Source organism: Bombina bombina, chromosome 4 (assembly GCF_027579735.1).
Source record: "Bombina bombina isolate aBomBom1 chromosome 4, aBomBom1.pri, whole genome shotgun sequence".
NCBI classification, from domain to species: domain Eukaryota; kingdom Metazoa; phylum Chordata; class Amphibia; order Anura; family Bombinatoridae; genus Bombina; species Bombina bombina.
The window spans coordinates 363,559,497-363,581,711 of NC_069502.1; the positions used below are offsets into that span (position 1 = coordinate 363,559,497).

The following is a 22,215-nucleotide window of genomic DNA, read 5'->3' on the forward strand; positions in this document are numbered from 1 at the left end:
TGTAAGATTAAAAATAAAATACATTTTAACAGTCATGCAAAAACATTTTTTAACATGTTTAAATGGTGCTCATTTAAATTGCATGGTGGAATGTTTAATGTTACTTTATTAAAATGACTTTGTTAATTACATTCATTTAGCATTGCTATCAATATAAATCTGTTTGTGCTCCTTAATTTTGGTGAAATCAAACATCCTCGTTTTTTAAGGATGCAAATATTTTTCTTAGCTGCTAAACTGTGTTCTACAGCTGAGCTACATGTGTAATCTGTCAGTAAGAGGCTGATAATATATCACTGCCTTTAGTTTCATCTGCCTACTTTATTTCTCACTCTCTTCTGTTTGTTTTATGTTTTTGTTAATGTGTTCTATCTTTTTTTTCTTCAAGCTTTGTTTTCATTTTCTGATTCTATCTACCTCTATATCCTTTCTGTTTGATACTACTTTCTCTGTATATCTACTGGTTACTTTCTTTGCAAAGGTTTCCTGATTTCTCAATCTGCCACGCAAATAGTAACTCATATTAATGGGAACATGCCTACTATAAGGGATGCACTGAAATGAAAATTCTGGACCGAAACCGATACCGAAAATTCATGATGCCCCTGGCCGAAAACCGAAACTAAACCGTTTTTTTTTTTTAACTACAGTGTGTGTGTGTGTGTGTAGCTGAGAGAGCTTGTAGGCGGGAAAGCTCCAACAAATGGACGTGGTCACTTGTACCGTAGGGCGTGATCTGCAGTCAAACTGGAGCTCTATAAGGGAGAGAGTGGTTATAGCCAGACAACAATACGAGGTGGGCATGTGTTTTTGTGTGTAGTTATCTGTGCGATGGGCATGGCTGCACCTGATCGTCTCTCATCGTATCTCCGCCTAGTTTGGGTCTCACACTGACCCGTCAGATTATATGTCTGGAGCCCCAAATGGAGTCTGCCTGTCACTTATCACCAGGACCACCGGACTTCGATACAGCCTTACGTGCAAGGTGGTTATAGACAGTTACTGTGCTTTTTTGTATACACTGTCTGGAGGGTGCTAATTTGTACCAACTGTGTGCGAGCTTGGGGCTTATGCATATATAGTGTGCACGCATATTTGCCTCAGGCGAATAAAATGTCTACGCACGTGAGGCTGATGTATGAGCACTCTATATAAGGCTTATAGTTATTCACTGTGTGTGCTTAGGGCTGTGTCTGATAATATCAAGTGTTTATAAACATGTTACTTATCCTCCTTTGAATACTGTATTCAGTACTTTGGTTTTCTTCTAAAAAAAAAAAAAAAAAAAAAAAAAAAGACTCCGCTGGTTTCAAATATCATCATGCCATGGTACTTATGTGTGTGCACTGTGTAACATGCCAGTGCTATGCTGCTCGCCTTATGCTAAGGATAGACATGTAACTCAATAGAATAGGGGAGGGCTGTACATTTTTAGCCATTTTGGTCCTCTTTGGGCCGAAATTGGAATTGCACATTTTCTGCGGCCCAAATTTTGGTGCATCGCTAGTATTATTCTTTATTTAGTTCTGTGTAACAGAATCAGATTTAACAGTTTTTATTTTTTTTTTTGTTACCAATTATCAAAATAAAGAATAGTCCTAGAAATTATTATATGCAAAACAGTAAGTCAAGTAATGAACTCAAACAGCAGCTCTAGGCTGGCATCAAATTTGAAATATGCTACACAATAATTTTACTGAAAATAAAAGGCAAAAAAAAAAAGAAATAACCAAAAATGCAATTTTCAGCCGAAACTTTCTGCGGCCGAAATTTCGGTGCATCCCTACTTACTATAAAAGCTTAACTATTTGTACTAAAAAATAAACTTTGCAGAACACTTTCATTGATTATGTCATCTTTTCTTCATATCCACTGTTGAGGCCACTTAGTAACAATTATAAATCAGGTAATACAGAAACAATATCACATGGATTAATGTCTATTTAACACTGAAATATTCCACAGAACCACTGTTTCTCTTTTGATATCTGTCACTAATTTACCTTAGCAAAACAGAATAGATAAGGGAAATTTCAACACGGGGCATGTACATATTTGTTATTTATTATATATACGTATGTATGTGTGTGAAAAGGCGTTAGCCTAAGTTAAGTGGTCCTTTAAATAATATTAATATTGCATTATGAGCAGTGAAGAGAAGAAGAAAAAGGGTTATTTAAATACAGAGAGAAAGAAATGTATAAATAATAGGAAGTCTATATTTAACAATTGTATCTAGATAAACCTCTGTTTTGGGAAACTTCCCCTATGAAAATTCCAATTTTAAAAGGTAAACAGTGGACTACATACATTACTAATGTTTATAGATACAAAATCTAGGAATAAATACATACTTTCTTCAATAGAAGTACAGGGAGTGCAGAATTATTAGGCAAGTTGTATTTTTGAGGATTAATTTTATTATTGAACAACAACCATGTTCTCAATGAACCCAAAAAACTCATTAATATCAAACTGAATAGTTTTGGAAGTAGTTTTTAGTTTGTTTTTAGTCATAGCTATTTTAGGGGGATATCTGTGTGTGCAGGTGACTATTACTGTGCATAATTATTAGGCAACTTAACAAAAAACAAATATATACCCATTTCAATTATTTATTTTTACCAGTGAAACCAATATAACATCTCAACATTCACAAATATACATTTCTGACATTCAAAAACAAAAACAAATCAGTGACCAATATAGCCACCTTTCTTTGCAAGGACACTCAAAAGCCTGCCATCCATGGATTCTGTCAGTGTTTTGATCTGTTCACCATCAACACTGCGTGCAGCAGCAACCACAGCCTCCCAGACACTGTTCAGAGAGGTGTACTGTTTTCCCTCCTTGTAAATCTCACATTTGATGATGGACCACAGGTTCTCAATGGGGTTCAGATCAGGTGAACAAGGAGGCCATGTCATTAGATTATCTTCTTTTATACCCTTTCTTGCCAGCCACGCTGTGGAGTACTTGGACGCGTGTGATGGAGCATTGTCCTGCATGAAAATCATGTTTTTCTTGAAGGATGCAGACTTCTTCCTGTACCACTGCTTGAAGAAGGTGTCTTCCAGAAACTGGCAGTAGGACTGGGAGTTGAGCTTGACTCCATCCTCAACCCGAAAAGGCCCCAGAAGCTCATCTTTGATGATACCAGCCCAAACCAGTACTCCACCTCCACCTTGCTGGCGTCTGAGTCGGACTGGAGCTCTCTGCCCTTTACCAATCCAGCCACGGGCCCATCTATCTGGCCCATCAAGACTCACTCTCATTTCATCAGTCCATAAAACCTTAGAAAAATCAGTCTTGAGATATTTTTTGGCCCAGTCTTGACGTTTCAGCTTGTGTGTCTTGTTCAGTGGTGGTCGTCTTTCAGCCTTTCTTACCTTGGCCATGTCTCTGAGTATTGCACACCTTGTGCTTTTGGGCACTCCAGTGATGTTGCACCAAACTGGTGGCAAGTGGCATCTTGGCAGCTGCACGGTTGACTTTTCTCAGTTCATGGGCAGTTATTTTGCGCCTTGGTTTTTCCACACGCTTCTTGCGACCCTGTTGACTATTTTGAATGAAACGCTTGATTGTTCGATGATCACGCTTCAGAAGCTTTGCAATTTTAAGAGTGCTGCATCCCTCTGCAAGATATCTCACTATTTTTTACTTTTCTGAGCCTGTCAAGTCCTTCTTTTGACCCATTTTGCCAAAGGAAAGGAAGTTGCCTAATAATTATGCACACCTGATATAGGGTGTTGATATCATTAGACCACACCCCTTCTCATTACAGAGATGCACATCACCTAATATGCTTAATTGGTAGTAGGCTTTCGAGCCTATACAGCTTGGAGTAAGACAACATGCATAAAGAGGATGATGTGGTCAAAATACTCATTTGCCTAATAATTCTGCACTCCCTGTATTAGAAATATCCTATTTAAAAATGGTATGTATGAAATAAATAGAGCAGCACACAAAAGCATTCATAAAGTATATATACACACCATATTTATAGGCTAAATTGAACCCAAAATATTATAGAAAATGCTAAAATGTAATTATTTGTTATATATGCCATTTATTGGGGCAAATGCCCAAAGTTTTATTCCATGGGGGAAGAGTAGATTACTGGCTAAAGAAAATGTTGGGTGAAAAATTAGTTATTAGAATACACTTAATATTATTCTTTTTGACTAATCATTGGAGAAATTGACGGCAGAGGGATGTTAGATTTGCAAACAAAGGGCTTTTTTTTCTATTAATAGCATTTAAATTATAGCCTCACCTGTTTGTTTGTTTTTTTTACCTATTTTGTTTTACTTTTCACAATAAATTAGAGATATTTTCTTAAGGACGATTAAATTTAGATTGATAGCTAAATATTCTACTCAATACATTGTCCATTATGTAATAGAAAATAAAACTTTACACTTGTCTTCAATATTAAAAAAAATTAAAATACTATTTAAAAAATAAATGTGGCTATTAACCTTTGTCTTGAATACAACATTAAATTTAATCATCCATTTAGTGTTTGATGTCCCTAATGCTTATTAAATTTATAGGTATCTTCTATTAACAATTATTAATTTATAAGTATTGCCTACTAATGCTTATTAATTTATAGGTATCTCCTACTAATGTATATGCATATTCTATTAACGCTTAATAGTTTATAGGTATCTCCTATTAGCGCTTATTAATTTATAGGTATCTCCTATTAGCACTTATTAGTTTATAGGTATCTAAAACTAATGCTTACTAATTTATAGGTATGCCTTACTAATGCTTATTAAGTTATAGGTATCTCCTACTAATGCTTAATAATTTATAGGTATCTCCTACTAATGCTTATTAACTTATAGGTATCTCTTATTAACGCTTATTAATTCATAGGTATCTCCTACTAATGCTTATTAATTGATAGGCATCACCTACTAATTTATAGGTATCTCCTATTAGCACTTATTAGTTTATAAGCATCTCCTATTAACGTTTATTAATTTATAGGCATCTCCTATTAGCACTTATTAGTTTAAAAGGTATCTCCTATTAAAGCTTATTAATTTATAGGTATGCCTTACTAATGCTTATTAATTTATAGGTATCTTATACTAACGTATATTAATTTATACGTATCTCCTATTAATGCTTATTAATTTATAGGTATGCCTTACTAATGCTTATTAATTTATAGGTATCTTATACTAACGTATATTAATTTATAGGTATCTCCTATTAATGCTTATTAATTTATAGGTATGCCTTACTAATGCTTATTAATTTATAGGTATCTTATACTAACGTATATTAATTTATAGGTATCTCCTATTAATGCTTATTAATTTATAGGTATGTTCTACTAATGTTCAATGAGTATTAGCAGGAAGCACCTTTCAACTATTGAGCATTAGCAGGAAAAAAACATTTAGCCAATGACTATTAGTAGGAAGTGGTTGTCAGCACTAGTGCAAAATAAATAACTGATGAAGCTGTATTTACATTAAATCAGCTTCTATATAATAGAAATATAATACAAAAAAACATAATTTATGCTTACCTGATAAATTCCTTTCTTCTGTTGTGTGATCAGTCCACGGGTCATCATTACTTCTGGGATATAACTCCTCCCCAACAGGAAATGCAAGAGGATTCACCCAGCAGAGCTGCATATAGCTCCTCCCCTCTACGTCAGTCCCAGTCATTCGACCAAGAAACAACGAGAAAGGAGTAACCAAGGGTGAAGTGGTGACTGGAGTATAATTTAAAAGATATTTACCTGCCTTAAAACAGGGCGGGCCGTGGACTGATCACACAACAGAAGAAAGGAATTTATCAGGTAAGCATAAATTATGTTTTCTTCTGTTATGTGTGATCAGTCCACGGGTCATCATTACTTCTGGGATACCAATACCAAAGCAAAAGTACACGGATGACGGGAGGGATAGGCAGGCTCATTATACAGAAGGAACCACTGCCTGAAGAACCTTTCTCCCAAAAATAGCCTCCGAAGAAGCAAAAGTGTCAAATTTGTAAAATTTGGAAAAAGTATGAAGCGAAGACCAAGTTGCAGCCTTGCAAATCTGTTCAACAGAGGCCTCATTCTTAAAGGCCCAAGTGGAAGCCACAGCTCTAGTGGAGTGAGCTGTAATTCTTTCAGGAGGCTGCTGTCCAGCAGTCTCATAGGCTAAACGTATTATGCTACGAAGCCAAAAAGAGAGAGAGGTAGCAGAAGCTTTTTGACCTCTCCTCTGTCCAGAGTAAACGACAAACAAGGAAGAAGTTTGGCGAAAATCTTTAGTTGCCTGCAAGTAGAACTTGAGGGCACGAACTACATCCAGATTGTGTAAAAGACGTTCCTTCTTTGAAGAAGGATTTGGACACAAGGATGGGACAACAATCTCTTGATTGATGTTCCTGTTAGTGACTACCTTAGGTAAGAACCCAGGTTTAGTACGCAGAACTACCTTGTCTGAGTGAAAAATCAGATAAGGGGAATCACAATGTAAGGCTGATAACTCAGAGACTCTTCGAGCCGAGGAAATAGCCATTAAAAACAGAACTTTCCAAGATAACATTTTTATATCAATGGAATGAAGGGGTTCAAACGGAACACCCTGTAAAACGTTAAGAACTAAGTTTAAACTCCATGGTGGAGCAACAGCTTTAAACACAGGCTTGATCCTAGCTAAAGCCTGACAAAAGGACTGGACGTCTGGATTTTCTGACAGACGTCTGTGTAACAAGATGGACAGAGCTGAAATCTGTCCCTTTAATGAACTAGCTGATAAACCCTTTTCTAAACCTTCTTGTAGAAAAGACAATATCCTAGCGATCCTAACCTTACTCCAGGAGTAACCTTTGGATTCGCACCAGTATAGGTATTTCCGCCATATTTTATGGTAAATCCTTCTGGTAACAGGCTTCCTAGCCTGAATCAGGGTATCAATAACCGACTCAGAAAAACCACGTTTTGATAAAATCAAGCGTTCAATTTCCAAGCAGTCAGCTTCAGAGAAGTTAGATTTTGATGTTTGAATGGACCCTGTATCAGAAGGTCCTGTCTCAGAGGTAGAGACCAAGGCGGACAGGATGACATGTCCACTAGATCTGCATACCAAGTCCTGCGTGGCCAAGCAGGTGCTATTAGAATTACTGATGCTCTCTCCTGTTTGATTTTGGCAATCAATCGAGGAAGCAGCGGGAAGGGTGGAAACACATAAGCCATCCTGAAGTTCCAAGGTGCTGTCAAAGCATCTATCAGAACTGCTCCCGGATCCCTGGATCTGGACCCGTAGCGAGGAAGTTTGGCGTTCTGGCGAGACGCCATGAGATCTATCTCTGGTTTGCCCCAACGTCGAAGTATTTGGGCAAAGACCTCCGGATGAAGTTCCCACTCCCCCGGATGAAGAGTCTGGCGACTCAAGAAATCCGCCTCCCAGTTCTCCACTCCCGGGATGTGGATTGCTGACAGGTGGCAAGAGTGAGACTCTGCCCAGCGAATTATCTTTGATACTTCCATCATTGCTAGGGAGCTTCTTGTCCCTCCCTGATGGTTGATGTAAGCTACAGTCGTGATGTTGTCCGACTGAAACCTGATGAACCCCCGAGTTATTAACTGGGGCCAAGCCAGAAGGGCATTGAGAACTGCTCTCAATTCCAGAATGTTTATTGGAAGGAGACTCTCCTCCTGATTCCATAGTCCCTGAGCCTTCAGAGAATTCCAGACAGCGCCCCAACCTAGTAGGCTGGCGTCTGTTGTTACAATTGTCCAGTCTGGCCTGCTGAATGGCATTCCCCTGGACAGGTGTGGCCGATGAAGCCACCATAGAAGAGAATTTCTGGTCTCTTGATTCAGATTCAGAGTAGGGGACAAATCTGAGTAATCCCCATTCCACTGACTTAGCATGCATAGTTGCAGCGGTCTGAGGTGTAGGCGTGCAAAAGGTACTATGTCCATTGCCGCTACCATTAAGCCGATCACCTCCATGCATTGAGCTACTGACGGGTGTTGAATGGAATGAAGGACGCGGCATGCATTTTGAAGTTTTGTTAACCTGTCTTCTGTCAGGTAAATCTTCATTTCTACAGAATCTATAAGAGTCCCCAAGAATGGAACTCTTGTGAGAGGAAAGAGAGAACTCTTCTTTTCGTTCACTTTCCATCCATGCGACCTTAGAAATGCCAGAACTAACTCTGTATGAGACTTGGCAGTTTGAAAGCTTGAAGCTTGTATTAGAATGTCGTCTAGGTACGGAGCTACCGAAATCCCTCGCGGTCTTAGTACCGCTAGAAGGGCACCCAGAACCTTTGTGAAGATTCTTGGAGCCGTAGCCAATCCGAATGGAAGAGCTACAAACTGGTAGTGCCTGTCTAAGAAGGCAAACCTTAGATACCGGTGATGATCTTTGTGGATCGGTATGTGAAGGTAAGCATCCTTTAAATCCACTGTGGTCATGTACTGACCCTCTTGGATCATGGGTAAAATTGTCCGAATAGTTTCCATTTTGAACGATGGAACTCTTAGGAATTTGTTTAGAGTCTTTAAATCTAAGATTGGCCTGAAAGTTCCCTCTTTTTTGGGAACCACAAACAGGTTTGAGTAGAACCCTTGTCCTTGTTCCGACCACGGAACCGGATGGATCACTCCCATTGTTAACAGATCTTGTACGCAGCGTAGAAACGCTTCTTTCTTTATCTGGTTTGTTGACAACCTTGACAGATGAAATCTCCCTCTTGGGGGAGATAATTTGAAGTCTAGAAGGTATCCCTGAGATATGATCTCTAGTGCCCAGGGATCCTGAACATCTCTTGCCCAGGCCTGGGCGAAGAGAGAGAGTCTGCCCCCTACTAGATCCGGTCCCGGATCGGGGGCTCTCGGTTCATGCTGTCTTTGGGGCAGCAGCAGGTTTCCTGGCCTGCTTGCTCTTGTTCCAGGACTGGTTAGGCTTCCAGCCTTGCCTGTAACGAGCAACAGCTCCTTCCTGTTTTGGTGCAGTGGAGGTTGATGCTGCTCCTGTTTTGAAATTCCGAAAGGGACGAAAATTAGACTGTCTAGCCTTAGCTTTGGCCTTGTCTTGAGGTAGGGCGTGGCCCTTACCTCCCGTAATGTCAGCGATAATTTCTTTCAAACCGGGCCCGAATAAGGACTGCCCCTTGAAAGGTATATTAAGTAATTTGGACTTAGAAGTAACATCAGCTGACCAGGATTTTAGCCACAGTGCCCTGCGTGCCTGTATGGCGAATCCTGAGTTCTTAGCCGTAAGTTTGGTTAAATGTACTACGGCCTCCGAAATGAAAGAATTAGCTAGTTTAAGGACTCTAAGCCTGTCCGTAATGTCGTCTAGCGTAGAGGAACTAAGGTTCTCTTCAAGCGACTCAATCCAAAATGCTGCCGCAGCCGTAATCGGCGCGATACATGCAAGGGGTTGTAATATAAAACCTTAACAAACATTTTCTTAAGGTAACCCTCTAATTTTTTATCCATTGGATCTGAGAAAGCACAGCTATCCTCCACCGGGATAGTGGTACGCTTAGCTAAAGTAGAAACTGCTCCCTCCACCTTGGGGACCGTTTGCCATAAGTCCCGAGTGGTGGCGTCTATTGGAAACATCTTTCTAAATATTGGAGGGGGTGAGAACGGCACACCGGGTCTATCCCACTCCTTAGTAACAATTTCAGTTAGTCTCTTAGGTATAGGAAAAACGTCAGTACTCGCCGGTACCGCAAAGTATTTATCCAACCTACACAGTTTCTCTGGTATTGCAACAGTGTTACAATCGTTGAGAGCTGCTAAGACCTCCCCTAGTAGTACACGGAGGTTCTCCAATTTAAATTTAAAATTTGAAATATCTGAGTCCAATCTGTTTGGATCAGAACCGTCACCCACAGAATGAAGCTCTCCGTCCTCATGCTCTGCGAGCTGTGACGCAGTATCAGACATGGCCCTAGCATTGTCAGCGCACTCTGTTCTCACCCCAGAGTGATCACGCTTGCCTCTTAGTTCAGGCAATTTAGACAAAACTTCAGTCATAACAGTAGCCATATCTTGTAATGTTATCTGTAATGGCCGCCCAGATGTACTAGGCGCCAAAATATCACGCACCTCCCGGGCGGGAGATGCAGGTACTGTCGCGTGAGGCGAGTTAGTCGGCATAACTCTCCCCTCGCTGTTTGGTGAAATTTGTTCACATTGTACAGATTGACTTTTATTTAAAGTAGCATCAATACAGTTAGTACATAAATTTCTATTGGGCTCCACCTTGGCATTGGAACAAATGACACAGATATCTTCCTCTGAGTCAGACATGTTTAACACACTAGCAAAAAACTTACAACTTGGTTATAATCTTTTTTAGCAAAAAACGTACTGTGCCTCAAAGAGGTACTAACGATTAAATGACAGTTGAAATAATGAACTGAAAAACAGTTATTGCATCAAATTTTAAAACAACACAACTTTTAGCAAAGGTTTGTTCCCATTAGTAAAAAACAACACTAATTAAATTTGTACATAAGAAAAACAAAACAACGTTTTTTATACACAGTCACTATAAGAATTCTCACAGCTCTGCTGAGAGAATTTACCTCCCTTCAAAGAAGTTTGAAGACCCCTGAGATCTGTCAGAGATGAACCGGATCATGCAGGACATATAAAAGTAGCTGACTGGAATTTTTTGATGCGTAGCAAAGAGCGCCAAAAACGGCCCCTCCCTCTCCCACACAGCAGTGAAGAGAAACGAAACTGTCACAATTAAAGCAAAAAACTGCCAAGTGGAAAATAATGCCCAAACATTTATTCACACAGTACCTCAGCAATGTAAACGATTCTACATTCCAGCAAAAACGTTTAACATGAGAATAGTTATTAAAAGGGTTAGTGACCTTAACACAGTAGTTCCGGTGAAATACCATCCCCAGAATACTGAAGTGTATACATACATGTCATTTTAACGGTATGGCAGGCTTTTCTCATCAATTCCATTCAGAAAATAAAAACTGCCACATACCTCAATGCAGATTCATCTGCCCGCTGTCCCCTGATCTGAAGCCTTTACCTCCCTCAGATGGTCGAGAACAGCAATATGATCTTAACGACTCCGGTTAAAATCATAGTAAAAAATCTCTGTCAGATTCTTCCTCAAACTCTGCCAGAGAAGTAATAACACGCTCCGGTGCTATTTTAAAATAACAAACTTTTGATTGAAGTCATAAAAACTAAGTATAATCACCATAGTCCTCTCACACATCCTATCTAGTCGTTGGGTGCAAGAGAATGACTGGGACTGACGTAGAGGGGAGGAGCTATATGCAGCTCTGCTGGGTGAATCCTCTTGCATTTCCTGTTGGGGAGGAGTTATATCCCAGAAGTAATGATGACCCGTGGACTGATCACACATAACAGAAGAAAATAACATGCTTTCTTGCTATTCATTCCCATGGTACCCTGTCCCTTCAAATGAGGATGTGAACATGGAGACTTGTGGTATAAGAATACTATAACAACTGATTTTAAAAATTAATTTTCACAACTTACCTATGCAAAGGTTATTTGATTAATTTATTTCTAAGGCTGCAAAGTTTCTATATATTAACAACCAAGAAGAATAACCAACAAAATCAACATTATGGAATTTGGCGGCACTGTAATAATAAACAAACAATAATAAGATAAACTAGATCATTGGGTAAAACTGTGTCATAAATGCAATGAGGGTCTTAATCTACTTGTTATAGTATCATGGAACTCGGAGCTACAGAATTTTGCTATGCTATACAAAAAAAGTCAAATAATATAATAATAACTTCTTTAATAAGTAAATGTAGCGAAGTCTACAAAACATGTGCAATAATTCTAACCTTTGCATATCTGGAAATATTTGATCACATTCTTTGCACTCGTGGGAGTGATGCATCTCGTGAATGTCACTGTCATCGTTTAAGTCTTGTTGGAAATTGTCCTCCACTAGGGAAAATGCTGAGTGGGGTGTACTACAGGGAAATTTCTGGTGATCAGTTAGCTCAGCTTTTGACTCAAACAGCTGGTCACACTCCTCACAACGATACCGACGCTCCTCTGAAAAACAAGTGGTTGAAAAGACACTGTAGTGAAACGCCATATGGAAAAAATCATCAGATTAAAAAGTGAAATCTGAGTAGTGTATAAAAATATTCAAGGTCTATCATTTGAAAATGCTCTGTGACACCCATAGGTAACAACTAGATTCTATTCCAGGTAAAAACATTTTTTTCACCAAATACATCTTATTAACTGCAATATACTGATTTAAAGGGACATTAAAGTAATTGTTTACTGTTGCATAGGAAAAGTGGATCATTTTAAAATCTTTAAACACACATAGTTCCTGTGCTTACTAAAAAGCACATTTTGTTTTATGCTTGAGGAGCTATGACCCTGTCCACCAAGGATGTTGGATTTGTCCTTATAAGGCAATCAACAATTTATTGCAATTTATCATATTGTGCAAAATATGCATTTACTGTTCCAGTCTACAAAAATGTAAGTAGCTTTAACAAATGTATTTAACCAAAAAAATTTTAATGTATGTAATCATTGCTCTTTCATAAGCATGATAGGACTTTAGTTTAGGATTTAAAGAGACATGAAACACAAAAAATGTCTTTCTTTATACAACTATAGCTTGCAATTTTAAACAACTTTCTAATTTACTTTTATCATCAATTTTTCTTCATTCTCTATGTATCTTTTGTTGAAAAGTAGGGACATAAGCTCTACAGCAGACATCCTCAAACTTGACCCTCAGCTGGTTGAGCATCATGGAAAATGTAGTTCCAAAACCTCTGGAGAGCCAAGTTTGAGGATGTCTGCTCTAGAGCACAATAGGACAGCGGTTTTGCACAAATGTTATTCATTTGCAAGAGCACTAGATGGTAGCACTATTTCCTAGCATATACAGTATCTCACAAGAGTGAATACACCCCTCACATTTTTGTAAATATTTTATTATATCTTTTCATGTGATAACACCGAAGAAATGACACTTTGCTACAATGTAAAGTAGCGAGTGTACAACCTGTATAACAGTGTAAATGTGCTGCCCCCTCAAAATAACTCAACACACAGCCATTAATGTCTAAACCCTTGGCAACAAAAGTGAGTACACCCCTAAGTGGAAATGTCCAAATTGGGCCCAAAGTGTCAATATTGTGTGCGGCCACCATTATTTTCCAGCAATGCCTTAGCCCTCTTGGGCATGGAGTTCACCAGAGCTTAACTAGTTGCCACTGGAGTCCTTTTCCACTCCTCCATGACATCACAGAGCTGGTGGATGTTAGAGACCTTGCGCTCCCCCACTTTCAGTTTGAGGATGCCCCACAGATGCTCAATAGGATTTAGGTCTGGAGACATGCTTGGCCAGTCCATCGTCTTTACGTTAAGCTTCTTTAGCAAGGCAGTGGTCATCTTGGAGGTGTGTTTGGGGTCGTTATCATGTTGGAATACTACCCTGCAGCCCAGTCTCTGAAGGGAAGGGATCATGCTCTGCTTCAGTATGCGACAGTACATGTTGGCATTCATGGTTCCCTCAAGGCACTGTAGCTTCCCAGTGCCGGCAGCACTCATGCAGGCCCAGACCATAACACTCCCACCACCATGCTTGACTGTAGGCAAGACACACTTGTCTTTGTACTCCTCACCTGGTTGCTGCCACACACGCTTGACACCATCTGAACCAAATAAGTTTATCTTGGTCTCATCAGACCACAGGGCATGGTTCCAGTAATCCATGTCCTTAGTCTGCTTGTCCTCAGCAAACTGTTTGCGGATTTTCTTGTGCATCATCTTTAGAAGAGGCTTCCTTCGGGGACGACAGCCATGCAGACCAATTTGATGCAGTGTGCGGCGTATGGTCTGAGCACTGACAGGCTGACCCCCCCCCACCCCTTCAACCTCTGCAGCAATGCTGGCAGCACTCATATGTCTTTTTCCCCAAAGACAACCTCTGGTTATGACGCTGAACACATGCACTCAACTTCTTTGGTCGACCATGGCGAGGCCTGTTCTGAGTGGAACCTGTCCTGTGAAACCACTGTATGGTCTTGCCCACCAAGCAGCAGTTCAGTTTCAGGGTCTTGGCAATCTTCTTATAACCAAGGCCATCTTTATGTAGATCAACAATTCTTTTTTTCAGATCCTCAGAGAGTTCTTTGCCATGAGTTGCCATGTTGAACTTCCAGTGACCAGTATGAGAGAGTGTGAGAGCGATAACACCAAATGTAACACACCTGCTCCCCATTCACACCTGAGTCCTTGTAACACTAACGAGTCACATGACAACAGGGAGGGAAAATGGCTAATTGGGTCCAATTTGGACATTTCCACTTAGGGGTGTACTGACTTTTGTTGCCAATGGTTTAGACATTAATGGCTATGTGTTGAGTTATTTTGAGGGGACAGCAAATGTACACTGTTATACAGGCTGTGCACTCACTACTTTACATTGTAGCAAAGTGTCATTTCTTCAGTGTTGTCACATGAAAAGATATAACAAAATATTTACAAAAATGTGAGTGGTGTACTCACTTTTGTGAGATACTGTAGTGCTCAATACACCCAACTAGGTATCTCTTCAACAAAGAATACCAAGAGAACGAAGCAAATTTTATAACAGAAATAAAATGGAAACTCTTTTAATATTGTATGCTCTATCTGGAAAAAACATTTTTTTTTTGCTCTATCTGAAAAGACACATTATTTTGGGTTTCATATCCCTTTAAAATGTTCCTTCAACTATTGCAGCCTTCTAATCTAATGCACCCTGACCTCCTATTTGAAGTATAACTATTATCATTGTTATATATTCTACATAAATCATAAATAATAGATAGATATTAAACGGTTTCCTATAAATATCTGTAACCTGTGGGAAAAAAAATAATATGCTAGGAATAGAGGTTTTAGAATTAATAAGTGAGATGCTGTGTTACTAACCGTGGATATCTGGAGCCATTGTTTCATGGGTATAATCTTCACTCTTCATAAACAATAAAAGTTCCTCTCCTGGCTCAATGTCAGCTACTACTCTGTAGAATATCTGGAAACAGAAATAAAGCAAACAATGGTGAATAAGGCCTTTGAAAACCCCAAAATAAATAATTACATGCACAGTGCATCCATGGTACTTGAAATTCACTATGGTAAATGGAAAATAGTAATAAAATCTTATCTGAAAAAAAAAGCAAAAATATTTGGCTTTTCAATTATTACCAGGAGAATAATCACTTGGAAATCATGATGTCTGCTGATAGCTGATTTTTATGTCTTAAATAAAGAAAATTTAGGTCATCAAAACTTTCCTATTAATGGACCGTGGGAATAAGAATAAAACATCTTTTTATTAATGGTCCTAGATTTATCAGTAAGAAAAGTCTAAAAAAGTAATAAAGGAGTTTATATAATATATTGCATGTATCTAATATATTGAATTTACTCATATTATATTTTTATTTCACACAGAGTAGGACAAGTAGACAATGTCAACGTGTAGAAATGAGCTTCAATATAAAAAAATAATAATACTTTTTTGGAAGTCATGTGGAATATAATTTATTCAACACAAATAACTTGTTATCTTGCACTCTATATATACACACATACATATACATACATATGCCCTGTATATATAAACATGAAATATAGGGCAATGATTAACCAACCAGGTGAAGACAAACATGTAGTGATACATAATTTCCTGCAGAGGGCTCTAAGAGCTAACTATAAGATGAATCTTCTGTTTGTCAATTTGTGGTAGTTAGTTTATGAAAAAGCAAAAAAAAAAAAGAGAGAGAGAGAAAATTAAAAGGAGTTAAAAATAAAAAATATTTTGTTATAGTTATGCTATAATACTTTTTTAAATTTCACGAGTAAAGAGAAAACATGCATGCAACTATACTTATTGTCAGTTTTTTGGATTAGTTATAAATACAGGTAGAAAACCCTTTATCCAAACTGTTTGGGATCGGAAAAAAGTTTGGATTTTGGAATAGTTTGGATTTTGGAATATTTACATCTGTAAAAGGGGACCAAGTGTAAACAACAGTATCTTATGTTATTTAGGCAATATTTACAAATCATTATATAGCTTATACGTGTATGCTAAAATTAGTTTTATATCATTTTTAATACGTTTGTATACATAGTACCCTAATCAGAAAGGTTAGATTAGTTGTTGTTAATAAAAAATATAAAGAATATTATTTGCATTTTAGAACACAAGAAACAAACCAAAGACACAGGTATATTTTATTTATATATATATATATATATATATATATATATATATATATATATATATATATATATATATATATATATATATATATATATATATATATATATATATATATATAAATATATAATTAAAAAGTTTGGATTTCAGAAAAAGCTTAGATTTTAGAATTCCAGATTTGGGGATTTGTACCTGCATTACATTTATAAACTTTCCTGGTTTAAAATATAATAAGATATGAAGACAAAGGGGCCTGTTTAGAAAGCTCAAACTGTTCAACAGACTAAAAAAGTCGGTCAAAAGGTTCAAATAAGGTCAGTTAAAGTTGGACATGTAAAGTCAGATCAATTCACTGTGTAGCTTTTCTTAAAAATCTGACAAAAAATGAAAACCAGACTGGACAAACGTTATAAAAAAACCCTGGCTATAGACCTGCATTAACTTTATTCTGATTGGCTATACAAGCATTTGATTTCCACTTTAAACAACAATTTGACACTGACTTGTAAAATTACTTAAAACAGTATACAAAGGAATTGCATATTCTACAGATCTATTTTTTACATTTTATTTTAAAAATATTAAATAGAAAAATTTAGTGTTATTACTTTTAATATCTAATTTGATAATTCTTTAATACTATATTATTCAAATTATTATATTAGTAGTAGTAGTATATTTTGAATAACGAACTATTTTAAATTTAAAACACATTTAAATGGCATTATGTATCTACAACAATTACAGGGGGTATCTTTGAATTTCATAATTATCTTTGTATTCATATTGTTAACAGTTAATACCTGTATTAGTTAAATAACGACTCAAAATCTTTTTATAGTTTTTCCTCTTGATGAATAAATATAACAAGTTGATAGAGGAAGAGAATGCAATTTGAAATTGCTGAATTATACATGTAATGTAAGTTGTTGCTTTGCGGTTAGGCAACTTGCTTTGAACTACCAAGTCAGCTGGTGTACTGAACAAGCGGACTTGAGCCGGTTTGTAAGTCAGTTGAACATGATATGAATAGGAAATCTTTTCGCTGATTTAGCTATTTCACCAGACTTTAGAACAGTCAAGATAAAGTCAGTGCACTCGCAGTACTTTTGAAGAGACCACCAACACAACCACATTATGAATAGCAGAAAATATCATGCACTCTGGAATTTTACATGGAGGGTAAATTGAGGCCTGCACCAAATAAACATTAGCTTGTATGAAACATACAATAAATGCTAACTTTGGTAACCATCTAATGAGTACTAAGAAAAAGAATGTTCATACTGGAAGTTTACTTCCCTTTAGGAACAATGAACTTCTCTCAACACTTAGCATCACCTCTTTTTGGCAGCTTTCACAGGTTCAGCTTATTGGCTTCCTTTCCAGCAGCATGTTGACATTTGAATTGTGACATATTAGAACTTTTCTTTAGCTTCTCGGAAACAGGCAGTTTCAGAAGACAATACTCCCCAAGACAGTTACGTTTTGTAATACTCCCTCTTCCATAGGATTGTAAACGTGACTGTCTTAAGTATTTTTTCTATGTGTTTGAATAGTGTAGAATTTTGAACGGGTGCTACTTCTAGAAATGTGCACATTATATAGTGGAGTAAAATGTGGAAGACAGAAATGTGCATCAATATATATAGCAACAATAACTAGAATGATAAAGTTTCCTGTTAAAATGATGGACCCAAATTTTGAAGGTGTCTATAGACTATGGTACAAGTGGAAAAAACGTCATGTAAAATATAAGAGGATTAATCTGCAATCCAGCAGACTGGCTCCTAATTTACTTTACAACCTAATAAAATAAGAAGAATACATATTTACTGGATACTATGAATTGCAAAACTAGGTATCTCTAAGAAATGCTTTGTAAAGCACTTCAAGCATTATTGTTTATTTTTTTTATTTTATTTTTAATATTTTTATTATCAAAAATGAAGAATGGTATTTTCATATTCTCACTCTCTTATTCACAGACTTAAAATGAGTATCTTTTTTATTATAGCCACTCTAAACTGATCCATATAAAAGTGCAGCAATAAAAAATGTACTTTAATTTCTCTACAACCAAAATATCAAAACACAGCAAAAATGGTTCATTTTTTTGAGGAAGGGGGTGAACACTCCCAAAGTGACACAGAATGAACAGTTTGAATTTAAATCTAGAGTGCAGGCTCTCCTTGGTAAAAAGAAAAAAAAAGTATATATATATATATATATATATATATATATATATACACACACACATACTGTATATACTCACACACAATATATAGCTAAATATTAAAATAAAATATTTGAAAAAATATAGATGATGTAATTTTAATTTAAAAATATATTGGACTATAACAGTGTGCTCTACTTAATTTATAGTTTAGTTTTCACATATTTTATCATCTCAAATAAAAAATGTATAATATATAGAAGGTATTGTGATACAATGAACTTTTAGATAAAAGAGGTGCTTTAACAATTTTACGTTCTTGCCATAGCAATGTTTGTCAGATTTCACATTTAATTAGCCATGTATTTTCAGTAAAGAAGAGTCCTTCACTTACAAGACATAAATTAACTGCTGTTCCACATGTGCTCAGCCAGAAGGCCAACTACAGTAGAGCAAATGTATTTAAAATCAGTAGGGTACGAGTGCTGAACTTCATGGGCAATAAATTATGTTCACAAAATACATTTCTACAGCCAATCCACTGCCCTGTTATGCAAGACTATTTATTATTCAACGTTAGCATTGTAACCTTTTCACTGCCAATAGGATATTATCACAGCCATTTCTGTCACCGACTGGCTTGGATAAACTACAATTTTGACATTTTTTTCATTTTTCTTTTAATTGCTTTCCAATATACGCAATTTAAGATTTACTCTCTAAATAATTTTACCTTTGGCTAATGTGACTTAATTCTGTGGATATTCATTGATGAACTCACATATTAATTGTGATTCAGTTCTATAAGAACATTTTCATACAGTATTTCTTAACTAACTGGCAATAGTCTGATAATTGAATGTACACTTAATAGTGTCAATTTGGTGTCTATTATAATTACAGAAGTGTGAATATGAATGTCCCCCGGCCCATAGAGGAAGTTGTTATATTAAAAACTAATAAGGAACAAATTCCACTGAATTTTTTCCTAGCTAATTTTCTGACTACTACCAGTAGAATCTTTTGAAGCAAAATGTTAATGTATACAGGCTTCAATGAAAACTATATGATGCCCCTTGTACAATATAGCTTTATTTATGGAGCATGAAATAGGCAAGGGTAAAAGTGCATGTTAAATTTGTAAAACCAGGAAAGGACATACTAAAAAAGACCACAGAACACCACTTTTGCCAGATCTGGGCCATAGCATACTTTTGGCACATAGCATACTTTTGGTACAATGCAGCATATCTCAGGAGCATTCTGTTTCAGAATAAATTGAAATACTGTATGTGCTTGTGTGGGACTTTACCCATAATCCCACTGGGGAACAAACTGCAAGTATACACCTCTGTGCTAGCAAAACAGGATTTTAAGCCCCCATCAGAGGACTATTACTGCAGTGCATTATCCAACTGAGAGGGATATAATTCCTCATATAAAGTCAAGAGTTGATATTGTACAAAAGTATCTCAAATTTTAAAGCAATTGTTTCTGCTAGCTTTTTCTGCTTATTAAGTTGCTTTATTTTCTTTTTTTGTGTCTGTTTTGCAGATGTGAGAGTATGAATATATCACATTGTTTTGTAGGTATTAAAGTAATTGCTATCAATATTGTTTCTCTACTCTGACTGGAGTGTTTTTTTATTCAATGAGGCAATGTCTAACACTGTCTGTATGTAAGAATATAAAATCATACACAACTAAAATAATATTTTAAAGGACAACAAGTGCAAAATACAAATATCACAATGTTTTGTGTTTTTCTCTTATTAAAGTTTTTGTTGATATTTTATTGAAAGCTCAATTTCAAAATTAGGAAACATGCTGTTTTATTATTGCAATAGTGACTAAAACCTGTGCATTCGTATGCCTTAAATATATTTTAAAAAAAAAACTTAAAGCACTTTGTTGTGATAGGAAAATGTATAGTATAGATGACAACATTATGATTTGTAAAAATATTGGTATTTGTATTAAAAAAAATAATATTATGGATTATAATATTTAGTTTTAAAAAAAAAATTGATTTTCATTCAAGTAATTATAAAAATGTGTTTTATCTAAGAGTACATAATTGTCTAAAAAAATGTTATATTAAAGAAGCAATTATTTATTTTTGTATACAGGCATTAATTATTGTGCGCATGATCAATTCTAGTTTAGTTGTAGCCAAATATAAAAATTCCACTCTAACATTCATCTATGTTTTTCCCCTAAATATCCAGTAAATGTCAAAATAGGGTCTGAGTCCTATAAATTATGATATAATGAAGGCTCTGTGCTCTAAGATTTAATGTTTTAAGAAATTATACTTAGTTTATATGAATTTCAGAAAAAAAGTTTGGATGTCATGTTAATTGAAAAAAAAACTGAAAATAAAATAGTATGTTATCATTATCATGGCAAAAAAAATAATGAGGCATTTTATATGATATTAGGTATTTTAACAAAAAATCTGAAATATTATATGGTTGAGATAAAATGTATTAACAAACCGACTGCAAGTCTGAAGATGCTATTGGTATAGTTTAATGCCAGCTCTCTGTACAGCTCAATATTAATTGAAAAGGCAACAAAAATGACAAAAAAATGATGAGATATTCTCTGTGCCATGAAGCTAGTTATGATATGACTAAAGTGAAGCTTGTAAAGACAAAACATTATTGTAGGGCACTCTTAAGGGGATCACTGTGCAAGCCTGGGATAAATGTTAAAAATAATATAATAATGCAAGTAAAAAGTATATTATTATTATTGTTGTGCACAACTGGTGGGCTTTTGGGCTTTTTTCCCCTCCTGGGTAGCTTGCATTAACTTCAGATTATGGAGCATCAGACAAACATATGTATCTATTAGCTTGTATAATTGTTTTTCTAAGGTTTGCTCTCAGAACATTATCATTTTTATTTGCCAATAAAACCAAAATACATTTTAAAAATAGTTTGTGTTACAAAATAAAAAATAAAATACATATCAGTAAAATATTTTACATCATGGTCAATTGCACATTTATGGTTAATACAATACAAAATGTATGTATTTAACAGTCTGTGATTTTTTTTTTTTTCTTTACATAGATGCATATATTTTAGCTAAAGTTTAAAATGCAGCATTGGATGATCAATCTGCTAGGCAGGTAGTGTGAATCCAACTTCAATAAAGATAAGATTCAGGTAAATTGTTCTGGTTAAGAATCTTATGAGAATAAATAGTTGATTGTAAACAAATGACCAATCAGAAATAATTATTATGTATAAATAGGACAGAGTTTAATGCTCCGGTGTTAAAACAGCATTAACCAGATTGTGGTCAGATTTTACAAGCATATGTGGCATTCAGTCCAGTGAGGAGACAAATTACTGTTGTTAATTCAGACCTTTTCAGATTGCACACAGTATATGTGTCTGTATATTACTATGTAGGTATAATATGTTAAAACAAGAATTATCCAGATACAGACAGTGGAAAAAAATGTAAAAAATAAAAATATACAAAATTCTCTGGGAAATGTTTTATTAGTCTGCAGCTTACAAAAAATGAAAATTTAGGAAATGTAAATGTTGTACAAGGGAATAATTAACATTTATAAGTTCTGGGCAAAATGCAGTGCAAAGGTTTATAAATATGTTGCCACTGTATTCTGAATACTTTTTGTAAGACCTAAAATGTAAAGCTATTTTATTCAATTTACAAGTAAATGTACATTTTGGCGAGTGCTTCTAAAATAGACCAACAAATTAAGAAAAATTATGGATCTTAAACATGAAAAATTCTT

At 35.9% G+C, this 22,215-nt stretch overlaps 1 protein-coding gene across 1 annotated transcript in view; it reads right to left on the reverse strand.

The window, feature by feature from the left end:
* Window positions 1-22,215, reverse strand: part of MECOM (MDS1 and EVI1 complex locus) — a 96,371-nt gene that overhangs the window by 68,430 nt on the left and 5,726 nt on the right. The window contains exons 3-4 of the mRNA XM_053710119.1: window positions 14,966-15,068; window positions 11,854-12,070 (exon numbers count right to left, since the gene is read on the reverse strand). Coding sequence (XP_053566094.1) covers window positions 11,854-12,070; window positions 14,966-15,068 — 320 coding nt within the window. The remainder of the gene's footprint in view (window positions 1-11,853; window positions 12,071-14,965; window positions 15,069-22,215) is intronic.